Consider the following 25,495-nt stretch of genomic DNA (forward strand, 5'->3'; position numbering starts at 1 on the left):
GTGTTTCTCAGCTATTGAAATGAGTAAAAGTGATCCCTTGAGTGAATAGATGAAGTATTTATAACCTCTCATTCAAAATAAACCGTTGTGTGCCACTGCGGGGTGACCGGACGCTCCAGTCAAGGTGACCGGACGCTCCGGTCAGTTCTCGCCACCACCGAGCAGTTAAGATATGACCGGACACTGACCAGCGTCCAGTCAGTACTAACCGGACTCGTCCGGTCACAAAAACTGACCTTACTGATGTTGACCGGACTCTAGCACCCAGCGTCCGGTTCCTTTGCTGCTCAGCATCCGGTCAGCAGCCAGAACCTAACCAGCGTTCGGTCAGCACTGACCGGACGCGTCCGATCAGGATTCTCCCTCTCTAGAACCTTACTATAGTTGACCAGACTCTGGCACCCAGCGTTCGGTCACATTTCACTTAGCGTCCGATCGCATCCAGATGACTTCACCTTGATCAAATGAACTGACCGGACTCTGCGCCAGCGTCCGGTCACACTGGAACCAGCATTCGGTCAACATTTGACCCTCCATTCACTTCCAACTCACAATCATATGTGAATGAAGTTTGCTCCAATTGATCTTAAGGCTACTTAGGAGCTACCTAGTGCTAGATTTGACAAGTGTGCACCACACCTAACCCACTAGACTCACCTAGGTCAAGCTACCCGTCCATACCCCCCTTAATAGTATGGCCAAAGGAAAAACAAAGTCCTAAACTACTCTAAGTGTCTCTTTAACACCAAACGACACTTAGAACTAGTCTGTCCTTCACCTTGTCGTCCATCCTTTGAAAACCAAAACGATTTCCATCGTAAGGGCAATATAATCATAATTGTCCAATCAATTGCCATTACCATGACCTAACTGAATTGCATCTACAAAATACACGTTAGTCACAATAATCTCGTATTGTCATTAATCACCAAAACACAACTAGGGGCCTAGATGCTTTCAATCTCCCCCTTTTTGGTGATTGATGACAATACAACCTCGAGTATGTAAAAGAGATGAGGTTTTCAACATGCTTGTTTCATATAATTTTTTGACAATAAGAACAAAAGAGTTAGTCAAGCTTATATGACCCAAGCCAACATGATGTACTTAATAGATATGAAATAAGCATGAGTACAAGAAATAAAACTCATTTGCATCGGAGTAAAAAACGCGGAAGCAAAACAAATGAGCATAACCAAGTGACATGACATATAAATAATTCAAAGTAGAGAGCACACATGTCACATATCACATAAATATCACATATCATGTAAACATCACGCTCACACATATATAGTTCAATGCATGAAAGTAAACATGAATGCATAATAAAGTATCACACATAAAAAGCTAAATATAATAAGTAAGCTCCCCCTAGATATATCGCTCCCCCTATGTCTATCATACACGATCCCTCTCCCCCTTTGGTGTCAAACACAAAAATCTAAGGGTCGGTCGGCGGGGCTATAACGGATGAGTCAGGCGCTGAGGTGCGATGAATGATCTAGAACTATGCAGCAGCATCATCTAATCCTGAGCGCTGAGTTGTATGACCCTCTATCGCTGGAAGTGACGCTAAAGCGGTCTGGGTTGGATCTGGTACTGGTGCGACCTGTGACTCTACAGGTATCACTGAAGCAGGCGGCTCTGATGATGCAACTAAGGAAGGGAGCGTCTCTGTAGTCCCAGTAATAGGAGCAACTATGGAAGGACTAGGGACATGTGGATCTGGCGGTGTAGGCTGCCCTATCAACTCACTGAAAGTAGCACCAAGACTCCGTGAAACTGGGGTATCTAGCACAAGCAGTGAGGAAGTGTGAGCCGGTGTGAAGCCTATGCGAAGCGGTGTGAACTGCGGACCCTGGGCTATCACTAGCGAAGCAAAACCACTTGGACACCTACTCTGTAGGTGAAGCAAACTAAGTAGCAGTCTGTCCCTGGCTCTAAAGCCCACTGGGCTATACAACTGGAGTCTATGAAGTGGTGGCAGGCTAGCCGAGCTGAGGTGTAAGCTATGGCATTAGAGCTCCAATAGCAGTGACGACATGCTGCATGAATCCAAGTAACTGCTACTACATGAGGAGCTGCTGCTGCTGCATTGCATGTTGCTATTGCTGGATAGCCTATTGTTGTCGCTAAAACTCATCATGTCTAGCCTGAACCTGTGCTAGAGCAGCTGCTGTCTCCTAGGCCTGGCGAGCCTGGTCTTGCCTCATCCGCTCAAGTATAGTAAGAAGAGCGAGGTCTGTCTGTGGTGGCTGTGGTGGAGCTAAGCTAGAACCACTGGCCTCACCGTCATGTCGTCGAGGAGGCATCCGAGGGATATCCTGATAGTCATCATCTGTACTGTCACTTGGGTCGCTCTCGATCATACCCTCCTGCTGAGCATCAAGCTGCTCCTCATCTGTCGCTGCAATGCCCCTGATAGTCTCATCCTACTGGGCTATAGTCTCTGGCACCTCTGGGCGATGACTCGGCTGGCTAGGTGTCCTCACTACACTATGGCGGAGCATCTGAGTCATGTTATAAGCTGGAAACTCTATAGTAGCTCCAAAATACTCTGCCAACATCTTAGGAGGCCTCACTGTGACTGCCCTGTGAATCAAAAAAGTAATCCAGTGAGCATACGATAGTTGTCTATGTCCTCTGAATCCCTCTGCAAGGGTATCCTCCATCTCAGAAAGAATGACATCCTATACATCAAAGATTGTCTGATGCATCAGAGCGTTCAGTAGCCATAGCTAAATGCAAGCCAATCCCTCATGATATCCCATCCTTGGTAGCAGGGTCCTCCTCATGATAGCATCAAGCAATCTCGCTGTAGGAGTAAGATCCCTGGGTGTCCTGCTTGACCCCTCATCGAATGGCTCTGTGAAGCAAGGTCGGATAAGATCTATGGGAGGCACAAGACCATCGTGAGGGCATCTAGGAGGCTCTACGTGTCCATAACATACCTCATGAATGCAGATGGGTGACTCCTATAACCTGAGAATCTCTCTAACCCTGAAGCTCATCAGCCTATAGTCATGGCCTCTGAATGTAAAGTGAATAAACCTGTAGCCTGGGTCAATATAGAGTGAAGCGTAGAACTCACAGATCTATGATGGAACATATCTGCCTATCCGTCCAAGTAGATCTGTCAGCCCTGGCAAGTAAGAGAGATGAGGGTGGATCTGCTCTCCAGCTGCTGCGACAATGGCCTCAATGGAACAAACTCGCTGAGATCTGATGGCCACCCCATTGTTAAGATATGCATTGTAGAAGTCCTCCTGCAGTGGTGTATAGAACCCCTCTAAAGCACGCTCATCCCTCCTCGGTGGGAACCAGTCCTTGAACTGCACAAATCTGAGCTGCTACACCTATTTGGCCGTGGCGGCCCTCAAATCCAGATGAGTCACTAGAGGCGGACCTTGTGGTCTAGGAGGCAGATGAGAACCCCTCCTCTGAGTCTCTGGCCTTGGTGTCACCTGGATATGAGTATGACCAGAGCGGCGTAACTATGGCTAAGGTGCCTGCTCTATCTCCTCGGTCTGCTCTGCCTCCGGTGTCTGCTCTGTCTGCTGCTGTGCTCCCCCTAAGGCTGAGTCTCCTCCAAAGCAACACGCCATCCCTCAAGTATGACAGTCCTAGCTGGACTACCATGATGATGCTCAACCGGCTCAATGGCTGCCCTCTGTGCTGGTGAAAGCTGATATGCAATCTGGACTCTACTCTGAGCACCTCCTCTCTCTGCATGCTCTGCGGCGGCTGCCACTGCTGCTACTCTCGCTATATCATCATCTGCATACTTTCGCTTCTTTGACATGATCTTCTTCGTCGCCTTGCCTTTCACATCAGTAGGCAAGTGAGGCGGAGGCCTCGGATCCTCATCACCTGGACAACCTTCGATGTTCTTGACATGAGCCATTGCTGAAGTTGAAACAAAATGCAATCACAAACAAGAACCAACTGTCACTGACACTTCCGAGGCGTGGCCTCGACCCATACTCGCAAGCTTGGCCCCGAGTTCACTGTCAACTACCAAAGTAACCTTAGAAACATCGACTCGCTGCACGTTAGAATAGATCGAATATATGAATAATTTTAATATACATCTAGAGATACGAAACCCTAAGAAGCAAGCATTAGATACAAAATTAGAATCGAGGGCTTGCTACCTGTTGAACCAGTGAACCGAAGAGCAGAGGAACAAAATGAGGAACCACCGGGTCGGCAACTTGATGTCTAGGGTTAGGGTTGTGACAATGCGGCGTGGATCGGCCGTGAAGGTGCAAAGGCTCGGGTGCATGGCGCTGGTGATGTCGGCGCGGGCTCTAGTGTGGATCAGATGGCGGCGCTATTCCGGGAACGACGGCGCAGAGCAGATGCGAGGGGCAAGCAGCGGCGCGTGGTCAGGCGGCGCTGTAGGGGCCACGGTGAGATGCGTGGAGGCATGGCTACGGGCATGGGCCCGGCGACTTGGGCATGACATGGTAGCTCGAGAAATGGTGAAGTCGGCGCAAGCAGATTGGGGGATTAGGTCAACCGGTGGCGACGTTATATGGTGCCCCCTGTGATTGAAAAGGAAACAGAGAAAAGAATCTAGAAACCGCACGACTTTAACTGACCGGATGCTCCAGTGGCAACGACCGGACGCTATCACCCAGAGTCTGGTTGACTCCAGAGAGGTCCAAATCCTCTCGAGTCATGACCGGACGCGTCCAATCACCACTGACCGGACGTAGCCAGAGTCCGGTCGATCCTTAGATCTTCATCTTCACTTGACCGGACGTAGGGACGTCATCTGACCGGACGCAGGATGATCACTATTTCAGTGTTCGGTCACTCCTTCGTAGCAACGGTTCACCTCCTATGATCTGACCAAACGCTGGACTTTAGAGTCCGGTGCAGCGTCCGGTCACTCTTTTTCAGCAAATTTTCAAAGTTCCTTCATGATGCATGTTCCCAATCAAGTCCCAACTTTAATAAGATTCAAATAAACACCAATTGAGACTGATGTGAGTGACATCTCTCAAACCCTCAAATTTTTCAAAGTATTTTGCCTTAGGCTATAATTCTTTTTAAGAAAATAGGCAATAAAATGGTGATTGAAGAGAAACGACAAAACAACATTCATGCATATGCAATACAATACTTGAAAGTAATTCTAATTGCTTGTCAAGTTTGATCCAAGGTTAAGCTTCTTCACACGCTTATCGGCGGTTATCTTAACCATGTTAGACAAGTCCTAAATGCATTACCAAACATTAACCATGTTGTATATTACAATGCAATGCAAGGGACAACACAAGCTCATTTTCTAGTGAAGTTGCTAAAATCAAGCACATTGAGCTCATTCCTCAATCGACAAAATGTAGCCTTATCTAGCGGTTTAGTGAAGATATTCGCCAATTGATCCTCGGTCCTTACACCTTCTAGTGAAATATCATTCTTAGCAACATGATCTCTAAGAAAGTGATGTCGGACATCTATGTGATTGGTGCGAGAGTGTTGAACTAGATTATTAGCAACTTTTATGGCACTCTCATTATCACACAAAAGAGGAACTTTATCTAAAACTACACCATAGTCTAGCAAAGTTTGCTTCATATAAAGTATTTGTGCACAACAAGCACCCGCGGCAATGTATTCTACTTCGGCGGTGAACAAAGCCACACTATTTTGCTTCTTGGAGAACCAAGACACAAGTGATCTACCAAGCAAGTGGCACCCTCCAGATGTGATTTTTCTATCAACTTTGCAACCGGCATAATCCGAATCGAAATAGCCAACTAAATCAAATCTAGCTCCTTCGGGATACCAAAGGCCAATGCTTGGTGTGTGCTTAAGGTACCTAATGATTCTTTTAATGGTAATCAAATGAGCTTTCTTAGGATTAGCTTAAAATCTAGCACACATACACACACTAAACATGATGTTGTGCCTAGATGCAGTTAAATATAACAAGCTACCAATCATAGAGCAGTAGAGAGTTTTATCAACCGTTTTACCTCCCTCATCTAGGTCGAGATGTTCATTAGATGGCATTGGTGTCTTGATTGGCTTACATTCATCCATATTGAACCTCTTGAGAAGATCCTTGGTATACTTTTCTTGAGAGATAAAAATTCATTCTCTCATTTGCTTGACTTAAAAACCAAGAAAGAATGTAAGCTCTCCAATCATAGACATCTCGAACTCCTTCGAAATCAATTCACCAAACTCTTTATAAGAATATTCATTTGATGATCCAAAGATGATATCATCAACATATACTTAACAAATGAAGATCTCTCCATCAAGCTTCTTGGTGAATAGTGTGGTGTCGACCTTCTCAATGGTGAAGCCCTTCTCAATGAGGAAATTCCGAAGGCGCTCATACCAAGCTCTTGGGGCTTGCTTAAGCCTATATAGCGCCTTAAACAACCTATAAACATGATTAGGATATCTAGGGTCTTCAAACCCAGGAGTTTGATCAACATAGACTAGTTCATTAATAAAGCCATTTAAAATGCACTTTTAACATCCATTTGATATAGTTTCATTTTATGGTGTGATGCATATGCAAGGAGGATACAAATGGCTTCAAGTCTTGCAACTGGTGCAAAGGTCTCTCAAAAATCCAACCCTTAAACTTGAGAGAATCCCTTTGCAACTAGTCTTGTCTTGTTCCTCACAACAACACCTTGATTATCTTGCTTGTTGCGGAACACCCACTTTGTTCCAATGACTCTTGCACCTTGTGGTCGCTCTTCAAGAGTCCAAACTTTATTACGGGCAAAGTTGTTCAACTCTTCATGCATGGTATTTATCCAATCAGAATCTTAAAGAGTTTCTTCTATATTCTTAGATTCAACACAAGAGACAAAAAGAGTGATGTTCAATAAAAGAAGCAATCTTTTGAGATCGAGTCATTACACCCTTTGATGGACTCCCTATGATGAGATCTTGTGGATGAGCTGGTAGTAGAGGTGAGTTTCTTCTATCAACCACTTGAGGGGGAGATTGTGGAGCATCAACATCTTGAGCTTGTGCCACCATTTGATCATGGGAGACATGAGTGTCTTCATTTTCTACTCTCCCATCTTTATCATCATCTTATGGCATATTTGATGAAGAAGGTTGATTAATCACTTGTACATCATCTTCATCATCTTGTGGCTTGTTGTCTCCAACCGGAATATTCTTCATGGCCTCTCTCAATGGTTCATCACCTACATTATCAAGATTCACATGTGCTCCTTGGGAGCTGTTAGATTCATCAAATTCTACATCATATGTTTCTTCAACCAAGCCGGTGGCATGATTAACCAACAAGAAAACCAATATCACAACGTCTTTGAAACTTCCCTAGGTGTTGCCGCTTCTTGTAGATGTAGCATTTGCAACCAAACACCCTAAAGAAGGAGACGTCTGGCTTCTTTCCATTGAGCAACCCATAAGGTGTCTTGCCAAGAAACTTTTGAAGGAATAGATGGTTGGATGCATAACATACGGTGTTGATAGCTTCCGTCCATAGAGCTTTGGGTGTGTTGTACTCATCAAGTATTATTCTTGCTAATGTAATTAGTGTCCGGTTCTTTCTCTCAACTACACCATTTTGTTGAGAAGTATATGTTGTGGAGACCTCATGCTTGATCCCAACTTCATCACAATAAGCTTTAATATTTGTGTTGTTAAATTCATTTCTATTGTCACTTCTAATCTTCTTGAGCTTCACCTCAAACTCATTTTGTGCTCTCTTGGCAAACTTCTTAAAGCATGATGCAACTTCAGATTTGTCATGAAGGAAGAACACCCATGTATATCTTGAGTAGTTATCAACAATCACAAGACAATATAGATTTCCTTCCAAACTCTTGTAAGTTGTTGGTCCAAATAAGTCCATATGAAGGAGCTCTAGCACTCTTGTGGTTGACATGAAAGCTTTTGTAGGATGAGTGTTTGTAACTTGTTTGCCGGCTTGACATACACTACAAAGCTTGTCCTTCTCAAATTTCACATCCTTCAACCCTCTCACCAATTCATTCTTCATAAGCTTCTTGAGTGAACTCATTCCAACATAAGCAAGTCTTCTATGCCATAGCCACCCAAGTGATGTTTTGGTAAATATACATGTCTTCAAGTTAGCATCTTCGGAGGTGAAATCCACTAGATATAGGTTGTTGTATCTAAATCCCTTGAATATCACTTGATCATCATCCTTCTTCGATACAATAACTTCCTTCTCGGTAAATAAGCATTGGAAACCAAGATCACACAATTGTCCAACGGATAGCAAGTTGAAACTCAAGGAAGCAACATATAGCACATTTGAGATTGAATGATCATTTGATATTACCACTTTGCCCAATCCTTTGACTTTGCCCTTTGAATTATCTCCAAATGTAATTCTTTCTTGTCCATATACTTCTTCATCTAGGGAGGTGAACATACGAGGATCACCGGTCATATGTTGTGTGCAGCCACTATCAATTACCCAATGACTTCCACCGGTCTTGTAGTTCACCTACACACAAGAGATCAAGCTTTAGGGACTCAAACTTGTTGAGGGCCCTTGACTTTCTCAATAAGTGACTTTGCTACCCAAATTTTCTTAGGCCTATTCTTGTTGGGAGGTCCTAAGAACATAACTTTCATCTTTCCACTAGAGTCCTTTCTAAGCATATAATGAGCATTGAAAACAAAGGGTCTAGCATGCTTGGGCAAGGGTTGTGGTGGTGGAGTTTGACACTCATGGGCAAAGTGGCCTTCTTGTCCACACTCAAAACACCTCTTTGGCTTTAACTTTGACTTTGTTGTTGTTGGTGTTGAGCTTGAGCCTTCTTCTCTTGATATGCCAAATATTCAATTCCACTTCTATCCATCTTCATGACGGTGTTCATGAGTAGCTCACTTTGAAGATGCTTGCCTCTTGTGAACTTGCTCAAGCCAATCTTGAGATGTTCTTTCTCCAACTTGAGCTTCTTGTTCTCTTCTTTTAGCTCATCATGATTTTTCTCCATCTTTAGCTTCTTGTTCTCTTCTTTAAGTTTCTCGTTCTCTTCCTTGAGCTCTACATCATAATCATGATCAAGGTTCTATAACACAATGGTGTTGGTGGTTGATAGCTTCTCAAGATCTTTCTTTAGCTTCTCATTCTCATTCTTGATCTTGACATACTCATCATAGTTATTGGACTCAACCACTTGCTTGCTTTTGCTACTAGAACCTTGCTCAATGCTCTCAATGATTAAATCATCACATGATGTAGCTATATCAATCTTAACAACATCGTTAGTAGCATCATGTAGCTCATTGGATAAAAACTCATGAGAGATAACAAGATTATTATGATTAACCTTGATGTTTGTATATTCTTCTTTTAGCATGTTGTAGCTAGTGATGAGCTCTTTATGCATCCCCTCAAGTTTATCATATTTATCTTTAAGCTCTTTCTTAGAAGATTTGAGCTCCTTGAGTTTGGATGACATAGCATCATTTGTTTCTCTAAGCTCAACACTAGCCTTTTCTGCTTTGTCACATTTAGCTAAAAGAGAGTCATTCTTAATTTCAAGCTTTTCATTCTTAGCTCTTGACTTTCTAATGATCTTAATATATTGATTTAGCAATTTAACAAAATCATCATATGAAGGTGATTCAAATTCATCATCATCACTATCACTATCACTATCACTATCATCATTGTTAGCATGATCATCACCACTACTATCATCATCATTTGATACCTTTCGTTCACCCTTGGACATAAGGCATAGGTGTGTAGAGAATGATGGCGGTGGTGTCGGTGAAGATGATGAAGAGTCAATCACAATAGCGGTCACCTTCTTGTTCTCACTATCATTATCGGATGAGCAACTTGATGAGTCAATGTCCGTGAGCCAATCACTGATGATGTATGCCTTTCTATTTTCTTCTTCTTGTGGAAGTCCTTCTTCTTGCCATCTTTCCTCTTGTATGGCTTGTTTTTCTTCTTCTCATCATTATCTTCATCACTTGAGTCATCTTTCTTGCCCTTATACTTCTTCTTGTACTTGTCTTTCTTGGGCTTGGTGCATTGATGAGCTAGATGACCAAGTTCTCCACAATTATAGCAATCCATCTCGGAGATTGGCTTCCTTCTAGTGCTAGTGAAGAACTTCTTTTTCTTGCCATTAAACTTGACGCCATTCTTGTTGAGCTTCTTTAGCATCTTGGCGGTTTTTCTCACCATGAGAGCAAGACTTGCATCATCAACTTCATCATCACTTGAGCTTTCATACTCAATTTTTGCTTTGCCCTTCTCTTGGCTAGCCTTAAATGCTAAGTCTTTGTCTTTCTTCTTGGTAGAGGATGAGCCATCTTGTGGTGTGATGTGCATGTACATCTCATGAGCGTTGGTCTTTCCTAAGATTTGAGTTGGTGTAGCGGTGGAAAGATCACCTTGATGAAGCACGGTCACAATATGCCCATATTTATCAATGGGGAGGACACTCAAGATTTTTCTTACAACATCGGATCGTTGCATTTGAGTGAGTCCAAGCCCATTAACTTCCTTTACAAGAACATTCAAGCGTGAGTATATTTCATTAGCACTCTCTTTAGAAAAGCATCTCAAAAGAATTAAGCTTTTTCATTACAAGATGATAGCGTTCCTCACGCTCGCTCTTAGTTCCCTCATGGAGCGCACAAATGTCCGACCATAGTGCATGTGCATCTTTGTGGTTTCTCACCTGGTTAAACACATCTTTGCAAAGGCCTCTAAAGATGGTGTTTCTAGCCTTTGCATTCCACTTTTCGTAGTTCACTTCATCGCCTTGAAGGTGCGTGGGATCCCGATGTTTTGGGAATCCTTGTGAGGCGGCTCTAAGTATTTCAACATCTAGAGCTTCTGAATACGCCTCCTTGCGGATTTTTCAATAAGGAAAATTATCTCCCTTAAAGATAGGAGGAGGACTATTCCCATAAGACATCTTTCTCTAGGCGGTTAAGCCTAAATATATGAACATGAGGCTCCGATACCAATTGAAAATATTAAGATGCCCAAGAGGAGGGGGGTGAATTAGGCTAATTCTAAAATTCTTTGCAATAATTAAACCCTACACTTAGCCCACTTTACCCCTTATGGCTAGAAAGTGTTTCTAATGTTCTACCGCATTTTACACCCTAAGTTCTAATCCTACTCTCGCATGGCAATTCTATGAATGTAAAGACAAGAATTGAATTGCTCAAAGTAAATGCTCAAAGTAAAGAGAGAAGGAGGAACACGACGATGTTTTGCCGAGGTATCAGAGAGTCGCCACTCCCCACTAGTCCTCGTTGAAGCACCCACGCAAGGGTGTAGCCCCCCCTTGATCCGCGCAAGGATCAAGTGCTTTCTACGGGTTGATTCTTCGACACTCCGTCGTGGTGAATCACCCATAACCGCTCACAACTTGAGTTGGGTCATCCACAAGCTCCACCAAATGATCACCAAACTCCCAATCACCACCAAGCCATCTAGGTGATGGCGATCACCAAGAGTAACAAGCAAGGAATCTCACTTGACCACAACAAGCCTAATGAGAAGAGTGGATGCACACTTGCTACTCTCTTTTCACTAATGAGGCCTCTCTCTTGGATTCTCAAATCTCAATCACCTCACTAGGACCTTGCTCTCCTTGACACTCTTAAGGGTGTTTCTCAGCTGTTGAAATGAGCAAAAGTGATCCCTTGAGTGAATAGAGAAAGTATTTATAACCCCTCATTCAAAACGAACCGTTATGTGCCACTGTAGGGTGATCGGACGCTCCGATCAAGGTGACCGGACGCTCCGGTCAGTTCTCCCCATCACCGAGCAGTTAAGATGTGACCGGACACCGACATGCGTCCGGTCACAAAAACTGCTCTATGGAACCTTACTGATGTCGACCAGACTCTGGCACTCAGCGTCCGATCACATTTCACTCAGCGTCCGATCGCATCCAGACGACTTCACTTTGATCAAATGAACTGACCGGACTCTGCGCCAGCGTCCGGTCACACCGGAACCAATGTCCGATCAACATTTGACCCTCCATTCACTTTCAACTCACAATCATATGTGAATAAAGTTTGCTCCAATTGATCTTAGGGCTACTTAGGAGCTAACTAGTGCTAGATTTGAAAAGTGTGCACAACAACTAACCCACTAGACTCACCTAGGTCAAGTTACCCGTCCATACCCCCCTTAATTGTACGGCCAAAGGAAAAATAAAGTCCTAAACTACTTTAAGTGTCTCTTCAACACCAAACGACACTTAGAACTAGTCCGTCCTTAACCTTGTCGTCCATTCTTTGAAAACCGAAACGATTTCCATCGTAGGGGCATGACAACCATGATTGTCCAATCAATTGCCATTACCATGACCTAACTTAATTGCATCTGCAAAACACACGTTAGTCACAGTAACGATGTATTGTCATAAATCACCGAAACCCAACTAGGGGCCTAGATGCTTTCAGTATGAAACACTTGAAACACTCAAAACATACGCTTCCAACATGCATGTTATGCAACATCCAGATTACTTCTGTAATATCTAGATGAAACACTTGAAACATATATTTCAAATACCTTAAACATATGCTTGTAACATGAAACATATGCTTGCAAGATTTGTATATAGCCATTGCAACATACAAAGCATCCAAATGAAACACATGAACACATACATCTGAAACAACTGAAACATGGCATGTCCGGCGACCACGACCTATCTTGTGGGGAACTACGGTAGCCCTCAAGCGACGCTTGAGTGTAGTGGAGAGCGAGGATGGCAGCAGGCGGGGCAGCTCGGCGTGGTGGAGAGAGGAAGGATGGCGCCCGGGCGCATCCCAGCGGTCATTGTGGACCACATTGGAATCCGCGGCGGCGTAGGCTCGATGACGAATGGTAGCGCCCTCGACGAGCGGCCCTGTGGTGGAGGCAGCAGCGGCGGTCAGGCGGGTGTGCCCTCCCACGGCGAGGCGCCCCCACACTGGAGAAGGCGAGTGGCAGGCGACGCGGTGGAATCTACCGCTACGGTCGAGGCGTGGGGCAGCGGTGAAGAATGGCGCGACAGACAAACGATAAGGATCGGGAAATCAGTGTCCATCAGTTGTTTTCTAGTAGAGAAGCGCTGGCCTGCTCGAGCGGTCCGTTGCATAGACTGAGAAGCCGTCGCCCGGACGGCCTACCGTGAGAACGAACTAGTAGCTAGCACCTTCAATTCGAATACAAGCCGTAAAGACTTATTTACGTAGCAGTATTGCTTTATTACAAAAGTAAACTCCTTACAGTTATACTATTAACAAATATGTCAAACATTTTCATGAAATATATAACCATATTCAATATTGGAATTTATATAAATTATATGTCATAGATATATATTAATATACTTTTAATAATTTGTTATATCTTTCGAATATAGTAAGCCGTTAAGACTCAAGGGAATATTTGTTAGTAGCAATTTATATAAATTGGATACGGCCCAAGTAAGTAAAACGGCCTTTCAGGCCCAACCGAGCAACACCTCCCCCAATCCCAATCCCTACGTCTACGCGGCCGCATTCGCCCGATACCCGAGCAACCCTTTCCAGCGACCGGCGGCCGACGTCCGGCGGCGGCGCAGTGAGCTCAACTGCTGCGAGAATCGGCCGGAGATATCGACACAGCCGCAATCGGCCCACCGGTGCCGAGCGCAAGCAGTGAAATAGGTCAGTTCATCCCTTTAGTTTCCCCAAGCGGGAGCAGGGCAGCCAAGCAAGGAGGTCCTTGTTTATGCGTCCTACTCCATCTTCCTGATTTCCCCAATCTCCATGAGGGCATGACCCATACTGATTTCTTTGATTGGTACTGTAGTTAGTAATTGGGTCATTACTCCACTGATCATTCCACTGATGTCTGATCACAGGAAGGATGATTCCTTTATATAGTGTTCCTATTGCTGCCTGTTGATCTCATGTATCTGTATATACCAATGCCGCAATGCCTGTATAAGATGATATGGAGTAGAAAGGATCTTGATTTCTTAACTAGTATGGTACTAAGATGCAGTATGTGCAATCAGTTCTCCTTGCTATATGTCAGTACATATATTATGTTTGCTCGGGTTAATTGATCCGGCACAATCGGCATAAGCTCGAGCGCACTTTGCTTGTTCGTGTTTCTTGGATTATCCATTCCTGAGCTATGTTGATGGTGCTATGAACCCTAGTTCATATCGGGGACGGGGATAGAGAGGATAACCATTGCCAAGAGGAAGGCCGGGCAAAGTCGGCGTGGAGGGAGACTAGAATATTTGAGTGTAAATGGATTGTTTTGCTTTCCTCAATCTCAACTGATTACAGGGTATAAATAGAGGAGCTCAGCCCCTAGGTGCCCAGCCTCTGGCTCCTTGATTCTCTCCCCAACATTAATGACTCTAATCTCTTCCCCAGACTCTAATTGCCATTGATTACAGCCGGCACCCCCTAGGATACCGTCCTAGCTGCATGCAGCCGGTCCCCGGCTGCCCCACATGACATTTCTCCCCCCTTTCGGAGCAGCTCGCCCACGAGCTGCCGCAGACTTAATGCGACCACGGGTTAAGCCTTTTACATCTCGGCTTACCTTTGTTAAAATATGAAACAAATTTGAACGACAACTATGTCCTCCTGGATCCCATGGGAAGAGCCCAACAGCTAGCTTCGGCATGTAACAGTCAACCAGTACACTGGGCCTGTCCAGCAACACCAAAACAAATGACAGAACAGATGAGAGACGGCTGGTGTTGGTGGCGGTGCCACATCCAACTCATCAAGCCTGGAGAATTTTGGTGAACGTCCGCCGCTTGTTGGCACAACTATACCCGTCGTGAGCGCCGGCTGGACAGTGTGTGTTGCGGCATAGGGTTGATTGCTGCCCGCATCTTCCTTGTGGTATTCCTTACCAGGAACCCTCGCGCTGCCGCCTGTAGCTGCACCGCTGCTTGGAGTTCATGCCCTGACCTCTCCATGTGAGCACGTTAGCGGTTGAACATCACAACGAAGTGATCCATCTCCTCTGCGAGACGGCGAGTCCCCTCTACGAGGGCAGTGATTGGCTCATCACATGATGGTGATGGATGACCGACAGTAGAAGCCATAGGAAAGGATCCCTGACTCATGATATGGAGGCGGTGGAAGTTGTTGGTGAGGCTGGGGCGGATGGCGTGGTGGCTGCTGGGTTTGGCGGTGGAGCAGAGGTGGTCAGGTGGAAGAGGAGCGCTAGGAAGCTAATACCAGATGTTATGAACCTTAGTTCATATCGGGGATAGGGAGGATAACCATTGCCAAGAGGAAGGCCGGGCAAAGTCGGCGTGGAGGGAGACTAGAATATTTGGGGGTAAATGGATTGTTTGTTGTTCATTGCTTTCCTCAATCTCAACTGGTTACAGGGTATAAATAGAGGAGCTCAGCCCCTAGGCGCCCAGCTCTGGCTCCTTGTGTCAAGGGCGTCCACGCCCAAGACAGCGGGTCCTCGGCTACGGAGCTCGTCGCCTTGACTGGTAATGGCGTCGGGGTTGTTGCCCGGCTGCCCAATGGTGAAGGAGGTGAGATTAGGAAGAAGAGAGAGGATTAGGGTAGGTAATTCTTGCTTAATCCCAAGAGTGCCGATTACATGGATTATATAGGCCCGTGGCCTGCTAATAAAAAGGAAACAAACTCCTTGATTCTAGCAATATTTGATTGTCAATCTACATGCCTGCATGCCTAAATCGGCTCCTGGATACGTGGCCGGCGTCGGTACTGGACACCCCACATAACATCTCTCCCCCCCTCGACGAGCAGCTCGTCCTCGAGCTGGAATGTGGGGTATCGGGTGACGAAGCTGTCGAGGTCTTCCCACGATGCTGATGAAGCGGGTTCGCCCTTCTAGTGAACGAGCAGCTGGCGAACGCCACAGTTAAGGCGAGCGCGCGAGACACAGTCGGGCTCCGGGACCGCCGCTCCGTGGTGGATCGGTGGTAGGGCCGGTGGTGATGTCGGGGGCGTGCCGACGAACTTCTTCAGGAGGCTGACGTGGAAGACGTCGTGAAGGCGGGCGCGATCTGGCAGCTCCAGGCGGTAGGCGACGTCGTTGATGACGGCGGCGACGCGGTACGGCCGTAGAAGCGGGGTTTAAGTTTGTCCGAGGTCGGAGCTTGGAGGGAGGCTGCGACACGCTGATGGAGGCGGAGCCAGACCCAGTCGCCGACGGCGTAGTGGACCTCCCTGTGGTGCTTGTCGTAGTAGGCCTTGTACACCGCCTGAGCCTGCTGAAGCCGGTAGCGGACGTCGGCGAGCAGCTCGTCACGTTCCGCCATGGACTTGGCCACGGCTGCAACCCTGGTGTCGCCGGGCTCGTAGGAACGGATCGTGGGCGGGTCACGGCCGTAGACGATCTTAAAGGGCGTGTCCTTGAGCGCCGTCTGGAACGCCGTGTTGTAGATGAACTCTGCCCATGGGAGCCAACGTACCCATTGCCGAGGCCGATCGCCGGTGAGGCAGCGGAGGTACATGACGATGATCTTGTTCGTGACCTCTGTCTGTCCGTCTGATTGCGGGTGGAATGCCGACGTCATGTGGAGCTTGGTGCCTGTGAGCTGCATGAGTTCGCGCCAGAATGCCGACGTGAAGATGGGATCTCAGTTGGAGACCATAGCCTGCGGAACGCCATGGAGGCGTACAATCTCTGCGAAGAATGCCCGGGCCACCGACTCCGCCGTGTACGGGTGCGCGAGGGGGATGAAGTGGCAGTACTTGCTGAATCGGTCCACCACCGTTAGGATGACAGACTTGCCGCCCACGCGCGGGAGCGCCTCGATGAAGTCGAGGCCGATATCAGTCCAAATCGCCGTCGGGACGGGCAGGGGTAGAAGAAGACCCGCGGGGTGCAGGTGCTCGGACTTGTACCGCTGGCAGGTGGCGCAGGCGTGGATGTGATCTTGCACCGTCTTGCGAAGGTTGGGCGAGTGGAAGTCCCGGCGGAGGCGATGGAGCGTGCGCTGAACACCCTCGTGTCCGTCGTCGTGGACGGCGGTGAGCACCTCGTGGAGCAGTGGCGATGCCGGCGGAATGTAGAGGCGGCCTTTGAATGCAACGAGGCCGTCGAGGAGCGACCAAGGAGACGCGCGTGTACCTGCCGCCAGCTCGTCCCTGAGCGCCACCAGAGCCGGATCGGTGGACGTAGCTTGTCGGAGGCGGTCGATGTAGTCGAAGTGGGGGCCCGAGATAGCCAGGGCCACGACGTCCTCCGTGTCGCGGCGAGAAAGGGCGTCGGCGACTGTGTTCGTGTTCCCCGCCTTGTACTCGACAGAGAAGTCGAAGCCGAGGAGCTTGCCCACCCAGTGGTGCTGTGGAATGGTGGCCAAGCGCTGATCCAAGAGGAACTTGAGACTGCAATGGTCAGTCCTTACCACGAAACGGCGTCCCCACAAGTATGGCCTCCAATGGCGGATGGCGAGGACGAGGCCAATGGGTTCACGTTCGTACGCTGCCAAGGACGCATGGCGTGGCGTGGTCGGCCTGCTGAAGAACGCCAGCGGGTGCTGGTCCTAGAGGAGCACTACGCCGAACCCATAACCGGACGCGTCGCACTCGACGATGAAGGCGCGGTTGAAGTCAGGCAGGGCGAGAACAGGCGTCGTCGTCACGGCTGTCTTGAGGGCGGCGAAAGCCGCAGCAGCTTCCGGTGTCCAGGAGAACCCTTCCTTGTGGAGGAGGGCGGTCAGGGGGGCGGCGATCGTGCCGAATTCCCTAACAAACTTGCGGTAGTACCCCGCCAGGCCGAGGAAGCCCCGGACCGCCCGCGCCGAGCGAGGCTGCGGCCAGTCGGCCACTGCTTGGACCTTGGCGGGATCCATGGCGACACCCGCAGCGGAGATGATGTGGCCGAGGTAGGAGATCGATTCGACCCCGAACGCGCACTTGGATCGCTTGACGAAGAGCTGATGTTGCTGGAGCGTGCTGAGGACGGCGCGCACGTGGCGAAGATGATCGGCCCAAGACTTGTTGTAGATGAGGATATCGTCGAAGAAGACGAGGACGAAGCGGCGTAGGAAGGGGCGCAGGACGTCGTGCATGAGTGCCTGGAACGTCGCCGGCGCGTTGCAGAGGCCGAACGACATGACGAGGAATTCGTAGAGGCCGTCGTGGGTGCGGAAGGCGGTCTTGGCGATGTCTTCGGCGCGCATCTGAACCTGGTGGTGATCGGAGCGCAGGTCGAGCTTGGTGAAGAAGCGAGCGTGGCGGAGCTCGTCCAGTAGTTCGTCGACCACCGGAATCGGGAACGCATCCTTGATCGTGATGGCGTTCAGGGCACGATAGTCCACGCAGAACCTCCAGGAGCCATCGGCCTTCCGGACCAAGAGGACCGGCGACGAGAACGCCGAGGAACTGCGGCGAATGATGCCCTGGGCCATCATCGCGGCGCATTGGCGCTCCAATTCATCCTTGTGCGCGGTGGGGTAGCGGTACGACCGGACGGCCATCGGGGCTGATCCCGGTAGAAGGTTGATGCAGTGGTCGCGGGTGCGTGCCGGAGGGTTCGGCGAAGACAGGGGCAAATTCCTCGAGGATGGCGGTGAGGAGATCGGCGCCGATGCAGGCCTGGATCGCCGAGCCTGTGGTAGCCGCCGTGCCGCACCAGCGCATCCAGCGGCCGCCACGCCAGAAGGACATGGTGAGGGCGCCGAAATCCCATAGAATCGGGCCCAGCGTTGCCAGCCATTGGGTCCCTAGGACGACGTCGTACCCAGCCAACGGCAGGGCGTAGAAATCCGCGGTGGACTCCTCCGCATTGATGGAGAATGGCGCGTTGCGGAACACGCCGGGGCACTGGACGCGCTCGCCATTGGCCACTGTGACCCGCAGTTGTCCCTGGGTGATGGTTGGGAGCGAGGCGCGGGCGGCCGCCTTCTCGGCGAAGAAGTTGTGCGTCGAGCAGGAGTCGATCAGGGCGAGGAGGGAGGTGCCGCCCATCGTGAGACGCATCTGCATGGTCTCGCTGGTGCGCACGCCAGCGATGGCGTGGAGTGAGATCTGGGGCGCCGCTGGAGTGGCCTCGTCTATCTCAGAGTCGGTGTCGTCCTCGGGCGCCGCCAAGTCGAGGAGGAAGATGCGTTGGCAGACGCGGTTGTGGCCTCGCCCAAACTTCTCGTTGCAGTTGAAGCAGAGGCCTAGGCGGCGACGCTCCTCCATCTCTGCTTGCGACAGGCGTTTGACCCGGCGGCCCTCGACGGTGACCGGCTGTGGCGCTGGCGCTGGCGCGGGCACCGTGTTGGGCGCTGGAAGCGCCAGACGGGGCGGTGGCGCCGGTAGGAGGCCCCTCTGGTGATCCCGCCCTGGGCGTGGTGGTGGCGCGGCCGCCGCGGCACACTGCTCGCGGAGCTCCAACTTGCGGGTGAGGCTCATGGCGACGGCGAGGGACTGAGGGTTGTGGACCTCGACGTCGAGGCTAAGCGGCTGCTGGAGGCCCCCGGTGAAGAGCTGGACGCGCTGTCCCTCATCGAGGCGCCCGGCACGAGGGAGGAGCGCTTGAAAACGTTCCTGGTACTCCTCGACAGTGCCGGTGCGCTTGCACGAGGCCAATTCGTGGAGGGGATTGGAGCGCAGCGGTGGTCCGTAGCGGAGATGGAGAAGATCCTTGAAGCGGCGCCATGAGGGGATGCCCTCGTCTGCCTGGACCTGGATGTACCACAGCTGGGCGCCCTCCTCCATGATCCTTTGCTGGTGGAAGTAGGATTCGCACCGGTTGATGAAGATCAGCGGGTCGGACTTGCCGTCATAGCGCGGGAAGTCGAGCTTTTGGAAACGCGGCGGCCGATCTTGGTGGTGCTCCCCCGTCCCGGAGTGTGTGGAGGATGACGAACCGCCCGGCGGCTGGCGCGCGGCGTCCAAGCGCTGAATGGCCTGGGCGTTGGCCTCCACGGACGTCTGGAGCGTCCTGATGGACGCGACCAGGGAGTCCAAGGTCGCCTGCAAAGCGGCGTTGTTGGCGTTGTTCACGGTGTTGTCGCCCATGGTGTGTACGCGGCGTGGGGTGGGCGGCGCAGAGGAAGGGCGGGACGACGGTGGCGGCGATGGTGGGCGGCTGGATGAGGAAGGCCTGGATCGTGATACCAGGTTGTCAAGGGCGTCCACGCCCAAAACATCGGGTCCTCAGCTACGGAGCTCGTAGCCTTGACTGGTAATGGCGTCGGGGTTGTTGCCCGGCTGCCCAATGGTGAAGGAGGTGAGATTAGGAAGAAGAGAGAGGATTAGGGTAGGTAATTCTTGCTTAATCCCAAGAGTGCCGATTACATGGATTATATAGGCCCGTGGCCTGCTAATAAAAAGGAAACAAACTCCTTTATTCTAGCAATATTTGATTGTCAATCTGCATGCCTGCATGCCTAAATCGGCTCCTGGATACGTGGCCGGCGTCGGTACTAGACGCCCCACATAACACCTTGATTCTCTCCCCAACATTAATGACTCTAATCTCTCATTAACTCTAATCTCTTCCCCAGACTCTAATTGCCATTGATTACAGCCGGCACCCCGTTGGATACCGTCCTAGCTGCATGCAGCCGGTCCCCGGCTGCCCCACATGACAGATGGCCAGTGGAAAGATAAGATTTTTACAATATAATTCAGAATTTTAGATTTTTGCCATTTTGGGGTTTCTTGAGACAGGATTACCAATTCAAGATTTCAGGCACAAATCCGTTCGTAAGGATACTTAGTTACTTTATTAATGTTCCCTGTAACTGGTTAACTGTTCTTTTCGTGCAGGTATGCATTTCTGGTTGCATCCCTAATTATTAGGAATGTCCAACTTGTATGTGTAGGTTTAGGTTCATGTGCTATATGAGAAGGCCAGCATGAACCAAATCTTGATTAATTGGGGTGTTCTTGCTCTAACATGTAACCTAGTACTAGTATCAACTGGAATTGGATTCCAATTTTGTTATTTTGACACACCACTGTCACAAAAAAGAGTAGGTTGCAATCTTTGTGCCTTCACTTATCTTCTTCCTGATCTTCAGAAGATGTGAATACTAGCAAAGCCCATGTTTCCTATAACAATGCCAAGGGTAATACTAGTAACTTAGAATAATCTGTACCGCAGTCTGCAGACAGCACACATTGTCTCAGTCATATTCCTTTTCTTCAACAGCAAAGCTGCTGCAGTATATGAATCTCATTTTCATTATATATTGTTGATCTTGTGATTGACCAAGGTCAAACAATGAAATATGGCTCATATACTGAAATTTTGAGGGAGGAGGTTGTTTGCTAGCTTCTTATCATCTTGAGCCTGTGATAATCTTGCATACCTTTTATAAGTATTCATCTAGTGGTGATGCTATTTTATCCATTATATTCTATTGAACATATTCTAGAATAGCACTGTGCAATATGTACTATGTAATTAAGTTATATCTATATATTTGTACTAATGACTGTTCTCTGTTGTACTAAAATGACAGAACATTTTGCTCAAAAGTTCTGTCTTCCTCAGCACACCACCTGACCCAGCCTAGGAGCCGGTGCAGATTGTTTTCCCCAAATATTGGGAGTTTCAACTGTAGCCCACCCTTGCCCTGCTGCAGCAATGAAGATGTTAGTAGTGCCCATCTCTTTCCAATCTGTTGAAACTTATTTTTTCCTTTTCTTTTTTGCTTACTTTTACTTCTTTGCATGTTACGCTAAGCTTCCAATCTTTGATCTGCACATTTGGTTTGCTGTAACAATTCCCAAAAAGGCGACAATCTTACATGTGTGCCATTGATTTGCAAGTTCAGCTGGTTTTAACTGAAATTCATCTCAAGCGACAATCTTTCTGAGAAGTAGTTGGATAATCTTTAGTATTTTGTCAGTGGTAAATGGGTAATTAAGTGTTGACATAACCATTCTATTTCTTGTTTTGAACAAATGTTGCTCAATGATGTCAATGACCCTGAGTACAGAGGACTGTATCGCGGCCTCGTGGGTCTCGAATGTCCTACTCTGCCTATCATCCATTGTGTAGTTTGAAGCTTGGGATAACCACTGCCCATTGTTGTTCTGCAGAGAGAAAGCAAATGCGGGGGTCCTTACAAACTTTGAAGTTCTAGACTTCTTGCGGTCTAGAGGTGCCAAAACCGACCCCATGGGATGTTTGGGGGCTGTCACTGCATCAGAGTGTAAGGTGATAACTTTTTCTTCATGCTCTTGTATGCAATGCTTTATCCTCTCGACTTGTTTTTGTGTGCTTTGTTTTATTCCTGAACTGGTCTAATATGCACCATTGTCACACTAGGTGTATGAGTACCTCTTAAAAACCCCTGCTTGTAACCAGACAAGGGAATCAGTTTTTGAATTTGTGAAGAGAAGTGAGGGTTTCAGGCTTGCAGATGCTGATAAGCTAAATGTGATAAACTGTAGGCCGTCCTCAGCTGCTGATGCATATGCGGTACTTTCATGTTTATCTTGCTGATAATGAGCTTGAATTTCTTTTCCAATTTTTCTATATTACTTTGTTAATGCAGAATAAGCTACTGTCCTTCCTGCTACAGTGTTAGTTTTTTTAAAAAAAAAATTATTGTCATTGAAAACAGTATTGTGTTTGAAGTTCAAGCCTTCAGGGTGCTGTGAGGATAACTGGGTATTTGTTAAAATCAGGGACGAAGGCCTATTTCTAAACATAGAAGCAGATGTTCTTAACTGTTAGTAGCGGTGCATGTTTTAAGAAATTTTGCATTCCTGCATGACATGGGCTTGAAAGAGGTTCAACAATCTGTTTTCTTGTTATAAGGGCTAACAAGGAAGCAATAGTTTTTTTGGGGCCATTTTGTCCTCATAATGAATAAATCTATTGCCTACCCCAACTTGCTTGGGACTGAAAGGCTATGTTGTTGTTGTTGAATGAATAAATCTATTGTGACAATTATACTTGTTTCATGTTCGTAAGAACTTCAAGCTTTTTCATAGCTTAAATTTCTATATTATGTTTCTCTGTAAGTGTATCTTAAGGATATTTTGGATTTTCCTTGCAACTACTTACAGAAAAAATTAGTCTATGTTAGCTGTGCTTAAGCACATGCCCAATTATGTTTATTCATGAATGTTTCTTAAGGATATATTCTATTTTTCTTGCAACAAAATTGTAAAATAAGACAATGTTAGTTGTCTGCTTAAGCAATACCCAATGTGCATGTTGAATATTTTGTGCAAGTCTATCAGGTAGTAGGTCCCTTTTTATTGGTGAATGATATTGGGTTTCATCTCTAGCCTACCCAACTTGCTTTTGACGTTGTTGCTGCTGCTGTTAAGCTTCATGGCATCAGGGATCAAATCGATTAGGATGATCAAAGAATTTGATAATTATTGTTCTCTATTAGAACTAAGACATTGAAGTTAGATTTTTGGTTTACCACATGGAAGTGTCTTTCTTTGGTGCCTGTTTTACTAGTGTTGCTGCTGCTGCTGCTGTCATGTTAGTATTTTACTAGTGTTGTTGTAAAACAGTGTGTATTTGAAGCTGGGCTTGCTGTGAGGATAACTAGGTATCATCCAGTTCAGAAATCAGAACTCAAGCTTATTTCTAAATATAGAAGCAAATGTGAACTGTTTGCAACAGTGCATGTTTCAAGGAATCTCTCTTTTCTGAATTCTTGTGTCAGGAGCTTGAAAGAGGTTCAAAGTCCGTTTCCTTTTTGTAAGGGCTAAAACTGCAGCACTAAGTTTTTTTGTTCTTTCTAGTATAGTATCATGATAACATGCTGTATAACAATTATATATTTTTTTCACATCCTTCAGAACTTTAACTGATCAATAAATTGGATTTCTTTATCTTTCTTATTCTTAATGAATGTATCTCAAGGATATTTTGAAATTTTCTTGCAATAAGAGGAAGATAAAACTTAGATTAGCTGCGCACTTATGCAGATGCTAAATGACACTTCCAAAAACTGTTCAATTATAGCTTATTTATTAGCGTAATATCATCGGGGATCAAATTGATTGGGATGTCCTTAAAATTTGGTTGGTATTGCTCTCTGTTAGAACATGCTATTTGCAAATAAGCACAGAAACCTGCTTAATTGTTTAGTCTTCATTTTAATGTTTCCTTATGATCCTCCACTGCAGATGATAGAAGAATGTGGGAGACGATTTTCCAGGGACGAGCGAGGAGATGTACGTGACGAAGATGAATGGGTCCAGGAGTTTTTGGAGATAGTGAAGGAAGCTTTGCCACCACCCCCTCCCAAGGCCGAGGCTGTGCAGGAGTGATTGTGGTGTAACATATTATAGTCAGATTGTCATGTCAAATTCATCCTGTAGTGCACTGCTTGTTGGGTTTAAGATTATTTTTTTTCCTAAATTGTTCTAGAGTCTCATCTAGTTCCATGAACTCAATTGTACATTTGAGACCTTGAACTTTTTGAGTTTTTAGCTAACCAGTCAAGAAAGATCAGCTCAAATTCCTATGTAGCCTGTTCGGGAGGCCGTAAACGATCGTGGATTATTTACTGCTGGCTGGTTTGGTGTGAGAGAAAAACACTGTTCTCGGCTGGAAATTTACGATCGTTTACGAGCAAGCGAACATGCTAAGTCTCCCAGTCAAGAAAGTAAAAGGACAAAGACACCAGGAATCTCAACTACCAATAACGGTCTCCCAATTTCACTGCCTCTGCAACATGGCAATTTTATGTTGTCAAGTAGAAAACATACTACACTAGTCTAGGAATCCAAAACTTCAGTTAAACATGCTGTAGTGCAAACCACCTACTAGGTGAAAACATAAAAAACAATTCAAAAAGTATACTTTGATCGTTCAAAAAATTCTAAACATCCATATAGTGCATATAAATATGTACTTACATACAAAAGTTCAGATGCAAACTCAAACTAGTAGAAAACATATTACACTAGTCTAGGAATCCAAAACTTCAGTTAAACAGGATGTTGAGCAAACCACTTACTAGGTGAAAACATAAAAAACAATTCAAAAAGTATACTTTGATCGTTCAAAAAATTCTAAACATCCATATAGTGCATATAAATATGTACTTACATACAAAAGTTGAGATGCAAACTCAAACTAGAACAATTCATGTAAAAATGACAAATTTCAGATGCATGTACGCTAGAAAACAAAATTCCAGAGATTTTCTCTTTCAGTGCACATGCATATGAAATTTGCCATTTTCGTATGAATTTTCAAAAGCGACTTTGTATCTCAATTTTTGCATGTGAGTACATATTTGTCTCTATGATCTTCCAAATTTCAGATTTTTTTTGAACAGTCGAAGTATATTTTTTGAATTGGTTTCCATGTTCTACGTAGTAGGTGGTTTGTACTACATATTTTGCCAGTTAAACAACAGCTCTTCAAGAGTATATTTAGAATGATCGCCTATAAATGTTCTCACACATCATTCAGAGAGCAGTAGAGCACATTCTCTTTAAAAAATAAGCATGCAAAACCATCTTCAGGAGTATATTTATCTAACTTTCATGAAATCCAGTTTCAGGCTTCAACATGCCAGCAAACTGGACTACTTAT

General features: G+C 46.7%; 2 protein-coding genes across 2 annotated transcripts; one reads left to right on the top strand and one right to left on the bottom strand.

Moving 5' to 3' along the window:
• The first annotated feature begins 13,485 nt into the window (after positions 1-13,485).
• LOC136505484 (uncharacterized) lies at positions 13,486-24,423 on the top strand. Its single transcript, XM_066500644.1, has 5 exons — positions 13,486-13,677; positions 21,435-21,567; positions 22,018-22,135; positions 22,247-22,399; positions 24,076-24,423. The coding sequence occupies exons 2-5, from the start codon at positions 21,560-21,562 to the stop codon at positions 24,217-24,219; spliced, it is 423 nt and encodes a 140-aa protein (XP_066356741.1). The 5' UTR covers positions 13,486-13,677; positions 21,435-21,559; the 3' UTR covers positions 24,220-24,423.
• Positions 18,409-19,983, bottom strand: LOC136503934 (uncharacterized). The gene has a single exon (XM_066498853.1). It carries the CDS (start codon positions 19,981-19,983, stop codon positions 18,409-18,411), a length of 1,575 nt encoding a protein of 524 aa, XP_066354950.1.
• Positions 24,424-25,495: the final 1,072 nt, after the last annotated feature.

This window comes from Miscanthus floridulus, chromosome 14 (assembly GCF_019320115.1).
Source record: "Miscanthus floridulus cultivar M001 chromosome 14, ASM1932011v1, whole genome shotgun sequence".
Classification (NCBI taxonomy): domain Eukaryota; kingdom Viridiplantae; phylum Streptophyta; class Magnoliopsida; order Poales; family Poaceae; genus Miscanthus; species Miscanthus floridulus.